Source organism: Marmota marmota, unplaced genomic scaffold (genome assembly GCF_001458135.2).
Source record: "Marmota marmota marmota unplaced genomic scaffold, marMar, whole genome shotgun sequence".
Taxonomy (NCBI): domain Eukaryota; kingdom Metazoa; phylum Chordata; class Mammalia; order Rodentia; family Sciuridae; genus Marmota; species Marmota marmota.
In genome coordinates, this window is record NW_026000082.1 from 40392424 (window position 1) to 40411205 (window position 18782).

General features: G+C 55.0%; 1 protein-coding gene across 5 annotated transcripts in view; it reads left to right on the top strand.

Annotated features, from left to right (window-relative positions):
• Positions 1–18782, top strand: part of Tmco4 (transmembrane and coiled-coil domains 4) — a 76894-nt gene that overhangs the window by 40260 nt on the left and 17852 nt on the right. For 4 of the 5 annotated variants that reach the window (XM_048816213.1, XM_048816210.1, XM_048816211.1 and 1 more), the window contains exons 8-14: positions 400–413; positions 629–726; positions 849–992; positions 1488–1607; positions 5033–5197; positions 6219–6355; positions 9334–9418. In XM_048816213.1, the coding sequence (XP_048672170.1) occupies positions 400–413; positions 629–726; positions 849–992; positions 1488–1607; positions 5033–5197; positions 6219–6355; positions 9334–9418 (763 nt within the window). The remainder of the gene's footprint in view (positions 1–399; positions 414–628; positions 727–848; positions 993–1487; positions 1608–5032; positions 5198–6218; positions 6356–9333; positions 9419–18782) is intronic. The other variant, XM_015485603.2, reaches the window with a different exon arrangement.

Sequence of the window (18782 nt, forward strand, 5' to 3'; positions counted from 1 at the left end):
CGCCTCCCCTCTGGCTCCCCGGTGGTGGCCTCAGAGCACCCGAGGGCTGAATGTCCAACAAGGACCGTTTGGGGGACACTCATTCACTCCGGAGACTTTCCTTTGGCCAGATTGTATAGGGTTCACATTTTGAGTCTCAGCGAGTCTAGCTACTGCTTCAAAGTCAAGCACTCCCTTGTGAAGTGGTTCTTCTGAACAAAACTGGTTTCCACCCGTCCCAGAGGGAGGTGGAATCCGGTGTCAGCGTGGGGAGAGAGGAAGGGAGGCCAGAGACGGTGGAGTCTGGGGTGCTATTTTGTACTCACCGAGGGTCCATCTGTTGAATGGTATTTTTTGTGCTTCTCTTGCTATTATTATTTTTTTTTTGTCTTTTCATTATTCAAATTGCAAACCTATTAGGATGGATCTGTTGGGTAAGTGTGCACCCCATATATATGCTGATTCCCCAGTTGGGTTTTACAAAGTTTTCAGTTTTTTAAAACCACTGATGGGCCCAGGGCGACTCTGGTTCTTACTCTGTATGGCACTGACCTACCCACCACTGACCGCGGCTGGGGGGTTGGCACGGTGGGAGGTCCCAAGGGATCCTGGGCATCGTGGCCCAGAAGCCCAACCTCTTCTCTCCCAGGACGGCTGAGGCATCCCGGAAGAAGAGAGAAAACCGGAGGAAATGGAAGCGTTACCTTCTGATAGGCCTGGCCACCGTAGGAGGAGGGGCCGTGATCGGTAAGGCCTGCTGGAGAGGCGCCAGGGATGTGCCGGGCTCCGAGTGGGGCGGCCGCAGTGTCTGCTGGGAAGCGGCCCCAGCGGTCGTGCCCACCTTGGCCTCCCCGCTGCATTCCTTGCAGGTGTGACCGGCGGTCTGGCTGCCCCCCTTGTTGCTGCTGGAGCTGCGACGATCATCGGCAGCGCTGGGGCGGCAGCGCTGGGCTCAGCAGCTGGCATCGCCGTCATGACCTCTCTGTTTGGTGCAGCGGGAGCTGGCCTGACGGGTGAGGTTCGCTGGGATGGCAGTTGGGAAGGATTTCTTCCCAGTGTGGCCCCAGGGATGGTTCCTGGGGAGGCAGGGGCAGCCTGGGTTTGTCGTTCTGGGCCCGGCCCTGCCCACACCTGCAGCAGGCTTCAGAGAGAACTGGCCCAGGGAGAGAGGGAACTCGGCAAGGGCCAGGGTGAGGCCAGGTTTGACAAGCTGGTGTCCCCCCTCACTGAGACACACGGGCTCCCTCATGTTCAGAGAGGACACAGCCTCCCTTCCTGTACCTGCCTCACCTGTGTCGATGGCCCTCAGTCACACAGATCCCCACCCAGGTCCCCAAGTGAGCATCACTCCCTGCTGACAGTCACTGTCACCAAGAGTACCTGAACAGGTGGACGACCAAACCAGGAGCGGGCAGGAGCAGGGTAAACCCTCAGTGCCCGCTGTATGAGCACAGACAGCCCCTCTGACCAACACCCCCAGGTCCCACTCACCTCCATTTGGTCTTCAGGATACAAGATGAAGAAGCGGGTGGGAGCCATGGAGGAGTTCACGTTCCTGCCCCTGACGGAGGGCAGGCAGCTGCACATCACCATCGCCATCACTGGGTGGCTCGCGTCCGGCAAATACCGTAAGGACCAGGACTGGAGGAGGACTCGGAGGGGGGCGGGTGGTAGTGGAGCTGGGCCTCCAGCTGCCGGCCAGACCTGGGCTAGGTTCTTACCTGCCTGTGTCTCTAGGGGGTGGGCAAGGAGAGCTCCATTTTTGCAGAGGAGGAAACTGAGGCCCAGAGAGGTGAAGTAACTTTGTCCCACATCCTTCCACCCACCCCTCCATCACCCATCATCCACCCATCACCCACCCATCATCCATCCAGCAGCATTCCAGCATTCCACCCACCCACTGAGCGATCACTTACCCACCTCTGACCATCCACCCATCCATCTATTCACCCACCAGCAGTATTTATAAAGTATCGTAATGACCGCGTACCATGAGCAAAGCCAGGCCCTAGGAATTCAGTGGTGGGTGGCCGGTCACGGCCTCTGTTCCTGCAGAACACATAAGACCAGGTGATTATAGGGAAACTTTATGGGTGGTACAATAGGGGAAGTATGGGGTGCTTTGGGGATAGGTTCTTGGAAGAAGTGACATTTAAGCTAAGAGCTGGCTGGAGTTAGCTGGGTCCAGCGGGCAGGAGTGTGATGGGGCCACACCACGAAGGAACTTTTATTTGTCCTTGAGCAAGTAGAAGGTGGTCAAGGGTTTCAGTCACCTGGGGAGAGGTCATTATGACTTGGCCATTGACTTCAAGCAAGTTATTTGACTTCCCCTGACTTCACTTGTCAAAGGAAGCAAATTCCTGTCTTTTAGGGTCACTACTAAGATGAGGCTGAGCTAGATAACGCGCGGCTGGTTTCTAGGGGGCATTCCGCAGACATCTGCATCTGGATGTGCGTGCCTTGGGCAATCGACCGGGGTGCCTTGGAGGATTGCCAGCCTCCGCCCATTGGCTGCCTGGCTCCCCTTTGCAGTTGCCCAGCTGGAGGCTCGGCAGCGAGTCCTCTGTTAGAGACAGGACAGGGGAGCCCGGGACTCCCAGCCACACCTACACGCACACCCAGGCACAGCTGAGTTCCCAGTGGGGACAGCCACAGCTCTCCTAGACAACATGGAAGAAAGCAAGTGAGGTATCATTTAGAGGTGTTGGAGGCCCCGGCTTATGACCTGTGACCTCTAGACCCATCCCCCCGAGGGTCTCCCACATTGCCTGGGCACTGGGCTCCTGCCTGCCCTGAGTCAGGCATTGCACCTGCAGAGTGGGACCAGGATGTGTGTGACGTCATGTCGTCCCCGCTCTGCTCAGTGAGGAGGGGGCTGTTCTTACCTTGATCTGTGGGAAGAGGAAGCCTAGAGGGGGTATGAGGCAGGGGCAGTGTTAGAACCCAGTTCTCCCGACCGCCGTTCAGGGTTTCCGTTCACCTGTTTTTCACTCTGCGGCAGGAAGGAGGGCACACGAACAAGTGTCAAGTAAAGTAGTTTACAACTCTGACCAGGATGGAAAGCAAATCTGGGCATTATTTTACCGACCTGACCCCAGGCCAAAGGTCAAGTTCACTTTGGGGGAAGAAAAGCATCTTCGCTGTTCTCTTCTAGTTGTTCTAGTGCAGTGTGGCGATTGTACAAAATATGACCAAGTTAGACAAAGTGCAGGGAGGAGAAAATAAACAGCTTCTCTGTCTTCCCAAAGCCTTAGTGCTATCTCAGACCTGCTTGGACTCGGGATGAGAATAATTGGGCTTCCCTCTGCTCACGTCTTTAGTAATCATAATTGTGTATCATAACAATAATAGCTTTGTAGCTGACCACCAGCCACAAACCAGGCACTGACCACCTTATCCAAGCCCCGGAGGCGAGCATCACCACAACCCCATTTTATAGTTGAGGAAACTCATAAAAGCCACCAGGGCCACCCAGCTAATCAGGAAGGGGCAAGATTCCCCACTTCATGTCACTCCTCAGCCTGTATTCTTGGCCACAGGGCATCACAATGCCGGACTGCACTTCACAGTTTATATAACACAGCCCACGCAGCCTCTCCTGTGATCCTGTGGACATCGGCGCAAGTCAGACGTTATGATCCCATCCTTATAAATGTAGAAATGGGGCTGGGGCTCAGTGGTAGAGCACTCACCTAGCACGTGCGAGGCCCTGGGTTCGATCCTCAGCACCACATTAAAATAAATAAAGTAAAGGTATTGTGTCCAACTACAACTAGAAAACATATTTAGGAAAAAAAAAAAAAAAGAAACCAGGTTCCAAAGGGCATCGCACCTCATTGTGAGTCACAAGGGCAGACAGCCGCCTTGCTGAGGCAGAGCCCGGGCCAGCAGCACATCAAGGCCCGGCTCTCCTGGCTGCACCTGCCACCTGTCACTGCCTGTCACTGTATCCTTAACTAGAGGCCGTGGATCCCTGAGGTGGTGCAGAGCTGAGGCGGGATCCCTGCAGATGGGAGATGTCCCAATGTAACAGCCTGCGAGGGACAGCGAGGCCTCCGGGCCGGGCAAGCAGAGGTTCACGTCCAGGCCTGAAGGTCTGTGACCAGGCTCCGCTGCCTTCATCCTTCCTGTTTCCTGTCAGCGATTACTGTGGCTTAGAGAGAGTGGCGTGAGCCATATGGCAGGAGAGGCCGCTCCAACCCTAGGATGTGACTTGAGATGGTCATGAGTGCTTACTGCGGGGAAGGTGGCGGGAGCCAGGAAGGGGCCAGGAAGGCTGCCCAGTGGCGACTGGGCTCTGGAGAGCAAGCCAGGGGAGCCCACGTCAGTACCCAGGAGCTGAAGGCGGGTTTGAGGTGGGGTTGGGAGGAGGACCCGTGGGCTGCAGGGGGAGCAGATCAGGTGCCCCTCTGTGGCGGGGCAGGAGGAAGGGAGGCCAGCAGCTCTGGTCGTGCCCCCTGCTTGACACAGGCCACCAAGGCCCCGCTGCCTCCTCGCCCTCCCACGACTGTGTTCCATTTCTATTTCTCAGGTAAGGAAATCAAGGCCCAGAAAAATGGGACTCCCCAGCCAAGCTGGGCCCAAGCCCCTCTTCCCCAGTCTCCAGCTACTTGTTTGTAGAACAGATGCCGCTGACACACAGTCACCTGCTGGTCCCACTGTTGGTAGCTCAGTGTGGGACTAATTCCCCAGGGTGGGATAAAATGACGCTTGACATAGACAGCAGACACTTCCTCCTTACAACCACCCTGTGAAGGGACATAACTATTATCTATCTCCTCACTTCACAGTGAGCAAAGTGAGGCCCAAGGTCAGAGAGTGATATTCCCAAGGTCACCTACCCACTAGTGTGTGCAGGAGTTGAACGCGCTCCTGGGGCTGCCTCACAGGGCGGCTCAGTGCCTCTCTGCTCAGCTAACGGTGGCCAGGATGGGCCTCCTGTCTGCCCCCCGGGGGTGAGCAGTCCCTGGCTGCTGCCCTTCTGGTTTAGTGGATCGGGTGGGGCATCCACTACCGCGGCAGGAGAGACGCCACCTACCTGTGTTGTCTCCAGGTACCTTCAGCGCCCCCTGGGCGGCCCTGGCTCGAAGCCAGGAGCAGTACTGCTTGGCCTGGGAGGCCAAGTACCTGATGGAGCTGGGCAACGCCCTGGAAACCATCCTCAGTGGTCTTGCCAACATGGTGGCCCAGGAGGCCCTCAAGTACACTGTGCTGTCTGGTAAGTTCCCCCCTCCACCAGCCATGGCAAGGCACCATGGTACCGTGTCCCTGCCTGCCAGCTGCCCCCAGGTGCTGGAGGTGAAGGCTGCATTCCTTCATGAGGAGTTCATGGTCTTTATGGGAAGAGACAGGAGAGCAGCCACTACAGAATGTGCCTGTCCAGTAAAGACGTGTTGACCACCACACGACGAGCCCCCCAGAACTCCACGGCCCCAAATAGCGATCACTTATTGTAGCTCGGGAGTTGTGAGGCTGGGTTGGCTCATCTCGGCTGGGCCTGCTCTTGTGTCTGTAGAGTAGACACTGTCCACTGGCCGACACCGGCCTTGCCTATGGGCATCTTGGCTGTGCCCCAGGTGTCTTTCCTCGCCCTAGCCCATACCCATGCCATCAGGGGATGTGCAAGAAAGGCCACCCCAGCCGGGTGCGGTGGCTCATGCCTGTCATCCCAGCGGCTCAGGAGACTGAGACAGGAGGATTGGGAGTTCAAAGCCAGCCTCAGCAACTTAGCGAGGCCCTAAGCAACTCAGGGAGACCCTGTCTCTAAATAAAATGCAAAAAAAAAGGGTTGGGGATGCGGCTCAGTGGTTGAGTGCCCCTGGGTTCAGTCCCCAGTACCAAATAAATAAATTAATTAAAGACTGTCCCACTCTGGAGTCGAGTTCCAGCCGACACCCACTAACATCACTTTGGCCAGAGCAATGGCTGCCCCTGGTGGGGAGGGAGGGGTCTTGCAGAAGGGAGGGGCACTGTAGAGAGGCCAACGGGAGGATTCAGGGTGCAGTGACAGATTGAGGCCACCTTTGGAATCTCACACATGAGACGTGCTCGGGCAGCAGAGTCCATGTGTCAGAAATGCTTAAGGCTGGAATTCCTCCTTTGCGCCTTAGCATTTGGCAGCCCTGGGGAACCCTGTAGGTTCCAGTTGGGCCCCGCAGGCGGTCCCTCCAGCACCCAGGGCCAGTTGCTTCTCTAGAAAGACTCCCCAGCTTCATCACTGCTACCCTCCCCACCCCCAGGCATCGTGGCCGCCTTGACCTGGCCGGCCTCACTCCTCAGTGTCGCCAACGTCATCGACAACCCCTGGGGGGTGTGTCTCCATCGATCGGCTGAGGTTGGCAAGCACCTGGCTCACATCCTGCTCTCCCGGCAGCAGGTACCTGGCAGGGGCTGTGGGTGGGTGCACAATGGAAGGGAGGGTGGGGGTGGCTTGTATACAGATGTCAGCTCTGGCAACAAGTCTACTTGGAGGTAGCCTTAGGGCTTTGGGGGCATAGTGGTCTTTGTTGACCCTCCAGCTCAAGTCATGAAAGTGTCCTAGTATGGAGCAGTAAGAATCGTGGACCGTGCGTCTCTTATAGGTAATCAGGTGAGGACTGAATACAGGGGCGTCTGCAGCCAGGAGCAGGGACACACACACACACACACACACACACAGAAGCAAAAGAGGCCCCTCTGTATCAGCTGTAATTAGGGAGTTTAGCAATATGGTTGGGCTCCTTGGGTGATACTTCATTGAAAACCTCTGACTCGATTTGCAGTGAAGTTGATCAAGTCCACAAGCCCACGTATACACTTCTGCTGGCCACCAGTGAAACTCACATGTCCAGTGGCCATGGGCTTCTTCCTAAAATTATCAAGTGATGGTCAGAGGAAATCTCTACTGGTCTAAATACCCTGGGAAATGGTTAGGAAGAGAAATCATCACAGTACATTTAAAATTTGAATCAACTCGGGAGGCTGAGGCAGGAGGATCATGAGTTCAAAGCCAGACTCAGCAATAATGAGGCCCTAAGCAATTCAGTGAGACCCTGTCTCTAAATGAAATACAAAATAGGGCTGGGGATGGGGCTCAGGGGCCGAATGCCCCTGAGTTTGATCCCCAGTACACCCTCCACTCCCACCAAATTTGAATCCAGTAAAGATGTGTTTACCAAGGAAGTTAAACTGTCCCCTTTAAAATAAAATGGAGTAAATGGACACAAACATTTGAGAAACAGCACAGGGGTGGCCATATTGTTAGGATTTGTTTTGGCTGCAAGTGAGTGAAAACCGATACCAGTGGCTTAAATGAGGTAGTAGTTTATTTTTCCTAGGAAAACCAGGAGTGACCCTGAGATTCTCAGGTGGTGGGCCAGGGAGCAGAGCCCGGGTTCCTTCCACCCCCTCTGGGTTGGCTCGTCTCTGCTGTAGCTGACCTGGACCTCCTGGTCCACGATGGCCACATCAGAGCTCCAGCCAGAGAAAGGAGGAGCTAGAGGAGGAGCACGGGCCTTCCTGCATGCAGCTGAGGCCTCGCTGGCCGGAGCCCAGCCACAGGACCACACCAAGCTGCCACCGAGGCTAGGAAATGGTCTTTATTCTGAGTAGCAATGAAGCCAGCTGAAACTCAGTTACTGTGGACGCAGGGGAGGGGGAGTTGGAGGGATGGCCTAGCGGTTCCTATCACTGTGCTTACGTTGCCGGGAAACTGAGAGCTCCAGCCAATCCCTGAGTCTTTGTGCAAAAACAAACAAACAAACAAAACACCAAAAGTCCTTTGGCAGCTTTGACTGCAATGCAAAGACCAAAGCAGCATCGGCTACACGAGAGGGAAGTTTATTCTCTGCCACGTGACAGTCACGTCTCAGTGGCCAAGGCAGGATGTGTTCATTTCCTATTAATATGACAGATCCCCACAAACTGAGTGGCTTCACCCAGATGAATTCTCTTCTGCAAATTTATTATCTCACAGCTCTGGAGAGCAAAGGCCAATGTATCCACAGAGGTGTATCCCAGGGAAGCTCCCGGGTGGCACCCACCTGGGCCTCTGTTGGCTAGTGGCACCTCCCCCACCCTCAAACCCAGCAGGCGTGTGACATCTTAGAGCTCCTGTCTCTTCTTCTGCTTCTGTGGTCTCATTGCCTTCTGTCCAAGTGACACATTCTGCCTCCCTCCATGAGGACTCCCACGATGACCTCGGCCACCCAGATAATCGAGGATCATCTCCCCGTCTCAGTCAGGATCCTTAAGCTGATCACAGCTGCAGAGTCCCTCTTCCATAGAAGGGGGTGTCCCCAGGATGCAGGGATAGGGATGTGTCTCCGGCGTGGTGACTTCACAGTGTAGGGACCCTGGGCTCCTTGGGTCTCCTGGCTGCTCACCTGGAGCACCCGGCTCCTCTCTGTGGTCTGGGAAGGATCTCCCAGCCTCGAACCCCCTTCCAGACCTCACAGAAAAAAAAAAAAGAAAAGCAGAAGTCACAGCTGCCCCTCATCTCCAGTTCCTAAGGCCACCCCAGCTACACGGGAGGCAGGGAAACTTGGTCTCTGGCTGGGTGGCTGTGGCCCGGGAAAACTCTGCTCCAGTACCGAAGAACAGAGGGGAGAAGGGATATTGAGAGACGAGGCAGTTTTTGCTACAAAGCTCCTGTGGGTTTCAAATACTATTTAATGGAGGTTTTTCTGTGGTGGTGAATGGACCAGGGCATAGAACAGTTGCTGGGAGGACAAGGAATAGTGGGGAAGCCAGCGCGGGCCTCTGGAGCTCACCTGCCCCCTCTCTCCCTGTGAATGTACCCAAGTACCCAGGACAGCTTTATGTTTGTTTAGAGACTTTCCAAAATAAGTTGCCTTTCCTACAGGTGCGTGAGCCCCAAGAATCCTCTTTGATCTGACTTGCTTCCTAATCTTGTCATTTGAAGCCAGTGCTTTGTGTCCCGCCTTCCTATCTAGCAATGAAGCAGCCGTCTCTCCTGTGTCCCTCTTTGCTTTTTACCCATCACGCCTGGGGTGCCTTCTGCCTGACCTCCCCAGCCCCAGAGGGACCCCCAGAGGGTCTCACTGCATCATCGCCACAGGCAGATGAGTCCGAGGGAAGGAGCCCTGGTCATTGACCAGTCGTGTCTCCCGAGGAAGAAGAGACGGTGGCTGATAATGGCTTGAGATGACAGGGAATGAATCCCGCCAGAGGCTCCCCGCCCGCAGGGACACTCTTGCCTAAAAGGAGGGGCAACTCTGCATGAAGACCTCACAGCTCGGGGACCCTGAATGGCACAGGAGAGACTCATTCAAGGAGAAGCAGACACTAAGGCTGCCCTGGCGCTGTGCTAGAACTGGCTGTACCAGACACCTGTGCCCTTCCTTTCTCCCTCAGGGCCAGCGACCTGTCACCTTGGTTGGGTTCAGCCTGGGAGCCAGAGTTATCTACTTCTGTCTGCAAGAGATGGCTCGAGAGAAAGGTGAGTCTGGCTCGTCGTCACACTCAGAAACCCTTCCCAGGTTGGTCACTCAGGCCAGAGGGGTTCTGAGCCCCAGGGTCACCAGCTTTGAAAACGTGTTCCTAGTTCTCAGAATTACTAGTTAATAGTTTAAAAATAGGGGGAAGTAGTTACGCCATTTGTCAAATGATTCATTCTTTCTGCACATAAACTGGAGGGGGTGGATGGTGGACAGTCCTGTGGTGACATGGATCCTTCTGTTCGGAAGCTCGTTGGCAGGACGTGGGCGCTAGAGGAGGATCCCTCCTGGTCTCTTCTGGCCTCTGGCCACCAGTATGCCATGGTGTTCCTCACCCAGGTCTCTGCCTCTGACTTCCCATGGCGTCTCCTTCCCTCTTTCTCTTGTAAGGACAGTGTCATTGGCTTGAGGGCCACTAGACTCCAGGGCGACCTCATCTCAAGACTTCTAACTTAGTTACACCTGCAAAGACCCTTCTTCCAGAAAAGGTCTTGTTCTGGGTGGACGAACCTCCCCCACCATCCACCCACACAGACCCCTGTGGAGGGGGCTCCCACCCGTGTCCTCCTTCCTGTGTCAAGGCAGCAGGAACCCTGAGGGCCCTGCAGCTGGCCTCAGGTGGCTGAGGGCTCCAGGACAGAATGCTGGCTTTGGTCACATCTGTCAGCAGAGGCTGAGGGAGGCCGGTGGCTGGGGAGTGAGCCCCAGAGCTCGGAGCACTTGTGGCCCACCGCCCCTGGGGTGTGGGCTGTCCTTCCTCCTGGTGGGACTCGCAGCAGCAGGACTCTTAAGATGAGCAGAAGAACTGAGAGGGGACAGAGGAGCAAGAGGGGGCTGGGGAGACAGCGCCCAGGCCTTCACGGGATGCTTCTCTGGCCTCCATTTCCCTTCTTGTAGACTCAGTGACCCCCACAAGGGTTTTTCTGAGAAGCAAGTGAGGTGCCCCAATCCTCAAGCCTTTGGTTGACCAGAGTGAGTGTCATGACATCATTGCGGAGCTTTAGTCTGCCAAAGTCACAGCCAACCCCGCCCTTGTCATCCGGAGTGGCAGTACAATTGCTGCTCGACTTCCCACAAGCAGGGGACAGGGGACGGGAGGCCTGCGGTTGGCTGGACCTGAAGAAGCCTCAGCCAGGTGTTTGTCTCCTTGTTTTCACTCCCAGAGGGCAGGCAGCGGCCTGGAGCTCGGGGGCATGGCTCAGGGGCATGGCTCACTCTCGCTGTTTAAGTTTGACAAACCCATGCCCCCAGTGCTAAGGGGGACTGGACAGGTGCTCTTTTCCTGGCTACAAGGCAGGGGGGACATGCCGTCCTTGGTGTTGACAGTAGAAGGGCCACGCTGCTGGGTCTGTGCTCTGCCCTGGGTCCCTTCAGCCGCCCTGCTCCCCTCCCCCACCCCCTCCAAGCTTTCCGCAGCCTCCTCCTTCCCTGGTTTTCTTCATGCCTGGGAAAACAACCGGGCACCACTGTCCTACTCCCACGAGCTTTGGGTAGCCTGGGACCAGCACGCATCAGGCCTGGGGAGCCAGCCTGGGCCGTGCTCACCAGGAAGATCCAGGCTGGGGTCAGAGGTCAGCAATAACCGGCAAGGAAGCAGGGTGAACTTGGGTTAAGGTAGAGAACATTGGGCCTTCCCTTTCCGTAGACATCCCTCTCTGTCCCAGGCATCACCAAGGGTATAGCACGTCAATAAGCCATCTTCTACCTTCCTCCCCACTCCACCTGCTACAAGGAATCCATTGGGACACTGGCCTGCTGGGAGGAACCCGCCACAGACCCACAGCGTCTCCCCATTTCCAGCTCTTTACCACTTCCGTAAATGGCTTTCTTGAAGTGACAACCTCACCATTGACTCCTACTGCACAGTGCTATTTTACATTTCTACTACTCCGTGCAGATAAGGCTGCAATGTCAGAATCTCTCAAGGGAAATAGGGGGCAGGACTTCTCAACAGGAGAACATAGAATCTGCTATGCCATAAACCATATGTGGTTTTGTAAAGAAGTAGGGTGGGTGTCTCAGTCAGTTCTTGCTATAGTGATGCTGTGTAACAAAGAACACCGTAACTCAGAAGGGTGCAGATCACACTTAGGATCTACCCTTGGGCTGTGTGAGGTTGACCTGAGATGGCCTCTGTAAGGTTGGCAAGCTTGGCTCCAGGCTCAGTTTTGGGGAGGTTAAAGGGCAGCAGCTACCCAGGGAGTGCTCTGTTCATGGCAGAAGCGTGCCAGAGCCAAGCAAACTGGGTGTGAAAACTTAAGACCTCTGCTTGTATCACATTCACTAACATCCTGTCTCTTCTTGACTGCCGTAAAGCCACCTCTCCAAACCCAGTGGCTTAAACCAGCTGTACCTGGGACCTCGCGATTTCCGGGGAGTCAAGCAAGTTCCCTTTTCTCCATCAGCCTCACCCCTGTGGTGGCCGTCAGAGCTGGAACCCCTCGTGTGTCCAGCCATCTTTGCTTGCTCCTCCCTGCCCTCTAAATCCACTCCTCCCAGGGAGGCCTTGAAAAGCTGCCATCCACTGACCTGTTGTCATTTTGCTCCCTTCCTGGTCACCTGTCTCCAACCCGTCCACAAACCACCTGCCCAGTTCATTACTTGGAGAGACAGGGATCTTGGGAACAGAGACAGGAGTCTTGGGAACAGAGACAGGGGGTCTTAGGAACAGAGACAGGGGTCTTGGGAACAGAGACGGGGGTCTTGGGAACAGAGACGGGGGTCTTGGGAACAGAGACAGGGTCTTGGGAACAGACATGGGGGTCTTGGGAACAGAGACGGGGGTCTTGGGAACAGACATGGGGGTCTTGGGAACAGAGACAGGGTCTTGGGAACAGACACGGGGGTCTTGGGAACAGAGACTATTCCTCACTGAGAGGAAGCCGTGCAGCTCCGCCTCCAGCTACATCAATCACGGGCTGCCTCCAGATGCCACTGGAAGCCAGGCCCCCGTTCCCCTGCGGAGCAAGTTGAATGAATGACATTGGCCACTTGGCCGCGGTCAGTGGAAGTGAAGTTGCCCATCAGCTGCCTCCAGAGTGACTTGAAGCTTGCGAGAGGGAAGGGGGAGGCAGGTGGCCTCGTGGTGACAAGGTGGGGTAGCATGACACTGGGATGGTGGGCTCCCAGAGCAGCTTTCCCCTGGCATCTTTGAACTGCCCCACCCCCAGCTCTTCCCTGCCCACCATGAAGAATCTGGGCTTCTGAATTAGATAGACTGGAATCTTTCTCAGTTTTATCTTTGATGAGCTGTGGGACCCTGGGTGCGTCCGGGGGGAACTGAGGGGTCCGAGATCCCCAGAGCCAAGCCTGTGGGCACAGCCTCCCCGGCAGTCCCCTGGGGGCTGGCACCAAGGAGGCTGCTGGGGACTAGAGCAGAACCTTTCTCACTGAACTGCTTGAACCCACCCAGAAGCAGAGTGAATAGGAACATGGACACACACCTACTCACACTCACAAACATACTCACACACTCAGGGCTGGCCCTGTGCCGGCAACGGCAGGACAGTAGCAAGATGCGGGAATCTGTGGTCCTCAGATGATGGGACACATAGCTCCTCCCCACCTAGAAGCCACCCACATTGCTGCTGCCAGTGTGCGGGCCCTGGAGTTGGGACATCTGGTTTCAATTCCAAACCCAGCACTAGGCCCGTCCTTGACCTCCTGAGCACCGGCTGACTTGTTTGAGGCACAGAACCTAACTGTGTCTACACTGAGGTGGGAAAGGGTTACATTGTCTGTGATGGTGTTAGCATTCGTCACTGTGACAAAACACCTGAGATAATCAGCCTCTAGGAGGAAGGGTTTATCTTGGCTCACAGGGTGGGACGTGCCAGCCCACGGCTGGTTGGCCTGTTGTTTTGGGGTCTGTGGCGAGACAGCACATCATGTGGGAGGGTGTGGCCAGAGCAAAGAGGAAGAGGAAGAGGCCCAGGTCCCGGATCTCCTCCAAGGCCACACCCCCACCCAATAACCTAACTTCCTCCAACTAGGTCCCGCCTCTTAAAGGTTCCACCACCTCCCAATGGCTCCAGAGGCTAGAGACCAAGCCTCCAACACTTGGGCCTTTGAGAGACACTTATCCCAATCATAGCAGTGAGAGTGGAAAGTGGGCACATGATAGCACGTACTGTGCATTCCTATTATGTTAGGAACCGTCCAAAGCGTCTTAAACGGGAGCTGGCACCTGGGTAGGCCCTCAGCCTCCCACAAAGTCAGGACCTGCAGTTCCTGTTCTCTCTTCAGCCACCCTCTCACGGAGCCCAGCCTGTGTTGCTGGTGGGGGCCTCTTCAAGGCTCCAGCTGCCTGTGAACTTGAATGGCTGCTGCATCCTTGGCTCAGGGCTGCTGTCCCACATCTGAGTCTGTCTGGTCTCAGGCAGCCCTGATGATTCAACACCCAATTAATCTGCACTCGGAGGAGACCCTCTCTTAATTGCAAGAAAGCTGTCATTATCTGAGTTAGGGGGTGTAAAGGGGGAATTACTCTAATACATTTGAATCCACTAATTGTTTTCTGGAGCCCCTTGAGAGCCAATAACGAAATGTAACAGTAAATCCCAGAATCACACAGAGCCTGCAATACTTCAGCCAGCCTGGCCCTCCCTCCTTCCTCTCAACAAGAAAACCTGCCTATAGAATTATCTGTCTTCACACTGTGCCTCCCTTTTGGGGGGATGCCACAGGTCTTGAGGGTGCTGCCCTCGGACTCTGTCACCGGTAACAGGGCTCCTCACAGCCAGTCCTGCTCTTCCCTTAGGCTCAGTGTGATCAGCTTCTTTTCAACTATGTGTCAGCTGCAAGCCACTTGAGGGCAAGGAGCTGTCTGACCTCTGTACCTCCTGTACCTGAAATAAAGCCAACAGTGAGTGCATGCTCTATGAGTAAACCAAACTTAAAGTCTGCCACTACGGTCTTTCACAGTGTATCAGTCAGGGTAGGCTAGGTTATGCTGCAGTGACAAGCATCCCCCAACTCTTACAGGTTTCACATAACAAAGGTTCATTTCTCACTTGTGCTGCCTGTCTATTGTGGGTAGGCAGGGAGCATTGAGCACAGTCACTCAGACTGCCAGAACAAGGAGGGGCATCACCTTAATATGAGCCTTATCAGGCATGGGTCAAAGAATGTGAGTTATGTGCTGGCTCTTAAAAACTCCACACACATGCCTGTAATCCCGACTATACAGGAGGCTGAGGAAGGAGGATTGCAAGTTTCAGGATAGCCTGGGCTACTTAGTAAGATCCTGTCTCAAAATAAAATTTAAAAGGGCTGGGGGTACAGCTTAGTGGTAGAGCACCTCTGGGTTCAATCCCCAGTCCAAAAAAAAACAAAAAAACTTTTACATATGTCACTTTCATTGACCAAAGCAAGGAACATGGATGTTCATTCCTAACATCAGTAAGAGGCCAGTGTGTTCCTCCCATGTGCTCAGAAGACAGAGTAGAGCCCTCTGGTGATCAGCACTGGTGATAACTTCAAGTGTCCCATGTCCACTATGGGGTCTCAGAAATACACTGGTTCCACAAAAATACACTAAGCAGAGATTCCGTTTCCTGAGTGTGCTAAAAATTCGTACTTAGAGCAGCCAGGAGCCCTTGGTGGGTTCTGCCTCCATGATCATTCTCAGCTAAAAAGACAACATTGTCGCTGAGCCTCAGTTTCTTTATCGGCAAAATGGAGGCTTTCTTTTCCTCCTCTTCTTGACTGACAGGTGCAGCCCTTCCACCTTGGAGGGTGGCAGGACACTCAGGGGAAGGCTGAGTGTCCATAAGAGCCCCAGGGACTGATAATCCAGGGAGCTAGGAACTCCCGAGGGGCCTCCATGTTGACAGGCAGGAGTGGGACCCAACATGCCACCCACAAAGACACAGAGCCCAGCCAAAGCCAGGCTCTGAAGCCATTCTGACAAGGAACAGGGTCAGGCAGATCCGGCCAAAGCTCAGGGGACCTCTGACAGCACCAGTTCCCAGAGACTCACGGAGGTGGTCTGGTGACCTGTGTGACTCGTAGAGCTGCCTGTGGCAGTGACTGTTACAGGTATGGGAATAGCATCAGCAGAGACAGGAGTGGCTCCGCCTGCAAAGACCCAGCCCCCCAGGCAGGGAGTCCTGCCCACCCCTCATTTTTCAGAGAAGAAGAGTGAGATTTAGAGAAAGTGAGTCGCTTACCCCAGAACTAGGATTTTGACGTTTTCCCAGCCCCCGGGGCTCCGCTTTTGTCCTGTGATTTTATTTCAGCCCCACCCCATTGGGTGTTGTCACTCAAAGCAGCCTCCACACCAGACCCTGCAGACGGGAAGTTCCCACCGACTCACCCCACCAGCTCGGGGTTAGTAAGCACCCTGTGCTGGGTTCGGTGCCCCGTGCTGGGCTCGGCCTCTCGGAGCTCACAATCTGTGGGAACAAGCTGCCGTCCCGAGAACAGAGTCGGGGTCTTGCAGAGTGGGTGTGGGGGTTAGTGATGACAACCTGGCCATCGCCCAACAGAGCAACAGGCCCCTAGGTGGCACTTGGGAAAGGGCGCTTCTCCTGTTCTTCGGCACCAGGTTCTCCAGGCCGCCCGGCTGGGGCTGACAGTGCTCGGCCTGTGCGTCCCTGGGACCGTTACCTCCGCTGCCCCAACCCGAGAGCCCTGGCTAAGGAAACAGCAGTCCCAGAAGCCAGCCCCTCTGCTCCTCCCACAGCCCCAGGGGATGGGGCCCTCAGAGAGAGATCCAGAAGGCTCTACGGAGCTTGGTGTTCAGATCCTCCGAGCAGACAGGAATAGGCGCAGATTCCTGCAGGTGGGTTAGCCACTCAGGGGTAGCGCATGTGCTGGACAGGCCCAAGGCCCTGGGTTCGGTGTCCAGTCACACACAGACACACACGCCAGGCAGTGGGCCCTCGTATCCGTGGGTTCTGGGTCTTGGAATTCAACCAGCAGCACATGGGGGAAAAAAAAAAACCTAGGTTCACACTGAATGTGCACAGACTTGACCTTATCATCGTCCCCTAATCAACAGGGCACAACAACCACCGCATTTCCATTGCGTTGGGTGTTAGAAGTCTCTAGAGCTGGTTTGAAGTATCTGGGAGATGTGCGTGGGTTTAAACACAAACACTGCACTGTGTCACAGAAGGGACTTGAACCCCTCAGATCTGGTTCCCCAGGGGTCCCTGAACCAAGCCTCTCAGGTATCAAGGGACTAATCTTAAAGGAACAGCACGTGCACACACACACACACACACACACACACTTAGGATTAGAAGCCGCCCAGGACATGCAGTACCTGAGATATTAGTCTTCAGATGCTAAGGACAGCACTGTTGTCATTAGTAGCAGCAGCTGTGGCGAATGCTCGATTATTGAGGGGGCTAGGTGGCAGGATGATCCTGTTCTCCCTGCTGTCTCACTGAGGGCCGAGGGTGGATTTGCTTCTGTTTTTTGCGGGCTGTTTGCCTCGGCAGGGCCAGGTGTATGTGCTGACGTCCGTGGCGGTGGTTTTCCTAACTCTGTCCCTCACAGCATCCTCATGAGGACGCAGAGACAGAGACAGTGGGTGGTTGATCGCGCCGTCCCCTTCCTGGTCACCCCCTGGGTCTTGCTGCCAACCTCTCCCTCCCTCGTGCTTACCCACTTTTGCCCACACTCACTCACCAAGCATCAGCTCCCAAGTCTCTCCCTGCTAGACGAAGGTCACCTTCAGGGCTATTTTGTCACCTTTGTGTCACCAGCTCCTGACTCAGGCTTTGACACAGAGGAGGTGCCCGTGCACCTCAGTAGCTGAGTTATTAATGAGACAGGAAGCAGCCAGGGAGCTGTCAGTGAGCACAGCCTGCAGAGAACCCTGCCCCAGGCCTCTAGGGAGGGGTTCCAGAAGCTGCCCTGGCCAGGAGGACACCGCAGCCTACATGACCAGGGCCAGCTGGTTGACCTATTGTCCAGGCCTCCCAGTGACCTCCCATCATGCAGGCTGATCTGTTCCAGACTGGCACAGTCTGCCAGCTTGTGCACACCAAGTCCGCTGCTCCCACCCGCTCGAAACCAAGACAGGATGCGCACCTGCCAGATGGCTGTGCCTTGGGCAGGAAATGGGCATAACCAGAATTCCCAGAGATAAACACATCCCTTGGGGTGGTCTATCTCCCAGCCAAGGGCATGCACTTGCTTTGGGAGTAAACAGCTCTCTGACCCCCAGCAGGTGGCAGGGGGCAGTGTCTGCTGCCAGGAGGAGCCACCATCTGAGTCCTCACTGAAAGACTGGGCCCCACATCACAGTTCCTGGCGCATCTTTTCCATGTATTTGTAAAATAATTTCAAACATTAAGTGGTTGAAAGGGAACTCAATCTGCCTCCTACTCCTGGCTCAGCCAAATGGCCACATGAACCAAGAATTGCTTCAGTTATTTATGCATTTATTCTCTTCTTTGTTCCAAAAGCATTTGAAGAGAATTAATTAAAAGCATTACATACCGTTGTGCCGGGCAGCTGTGTTGACTGGTTGGGAGACCTCAGGACTAAGCCGCTTGCCTGAGCCCGTGCTCAGCCAGCGAACAGGAGCCTGCATGGCCCACTTCAGCTGGGCGCTGGGGTCAGTCAGTTCTCCAGCCTGGGATCTCCACCCCTTCTCTGCAATTCCATCACTTTTCTTAGTATCTCCAGGGTGCAGGGAAGCCTGGCAACCTGCTGAAAATGTCACGAACAAGGGCACACTGGATAAAGAACCTAGAAACCTGAGTTTAAATCCAGACTCTGCTAGTTTCTGTCTGAGCACCCTCTGGCAAGTCACTTCACCTCTCTGAGCCTCAGGGTGATTAGTATAATAGGGATACTGGTGCCTTTGGGTCTCATTCTGGGATTTAACACCTGCCACTTACTGAACACTTCCTTTGGGCCAGGCAAAGTGCTGAGAGCTTTGCCGAATTTCTCTTATTTAATATACCAACAGCCCTAATGTCACAAAAGAAGCGGTGTCTCAGGAAAAGGATCTAGGAGTTCCCAGAGAGAAGGAGGAACAGGTTCAGGACCTGCAGGGTCCTTGGCTTACAGCGATGGCAAAGAATTTCAGCGCATGCCAGCCAGGGGCAGAAAGCAGTTTGTTTGAGGAAAGTGGGTGCACATTCAAGGGAGACTGTGGGTCATCTCAAGAGAGAGACGCCTTGGGGGTAAAGCAAGGGAGACACATTCAAGGGAGAGTGTGAGCATCACAAGAGTGAGAGGTGCAGTTCTGGGGTCCCCAGCTCTTCTTTAGAGGGAACTTGGTGAGGGGCGGTGTGGGAAGGTGTGTGGGAATGACACCAGTCTGGTGGTCTCAAGACGGTTTCTGGTGGCCTGGTCAGTCTCAGAATCCCAGGCTGACGTGGTCTTCATCATCTGACCAGTCAG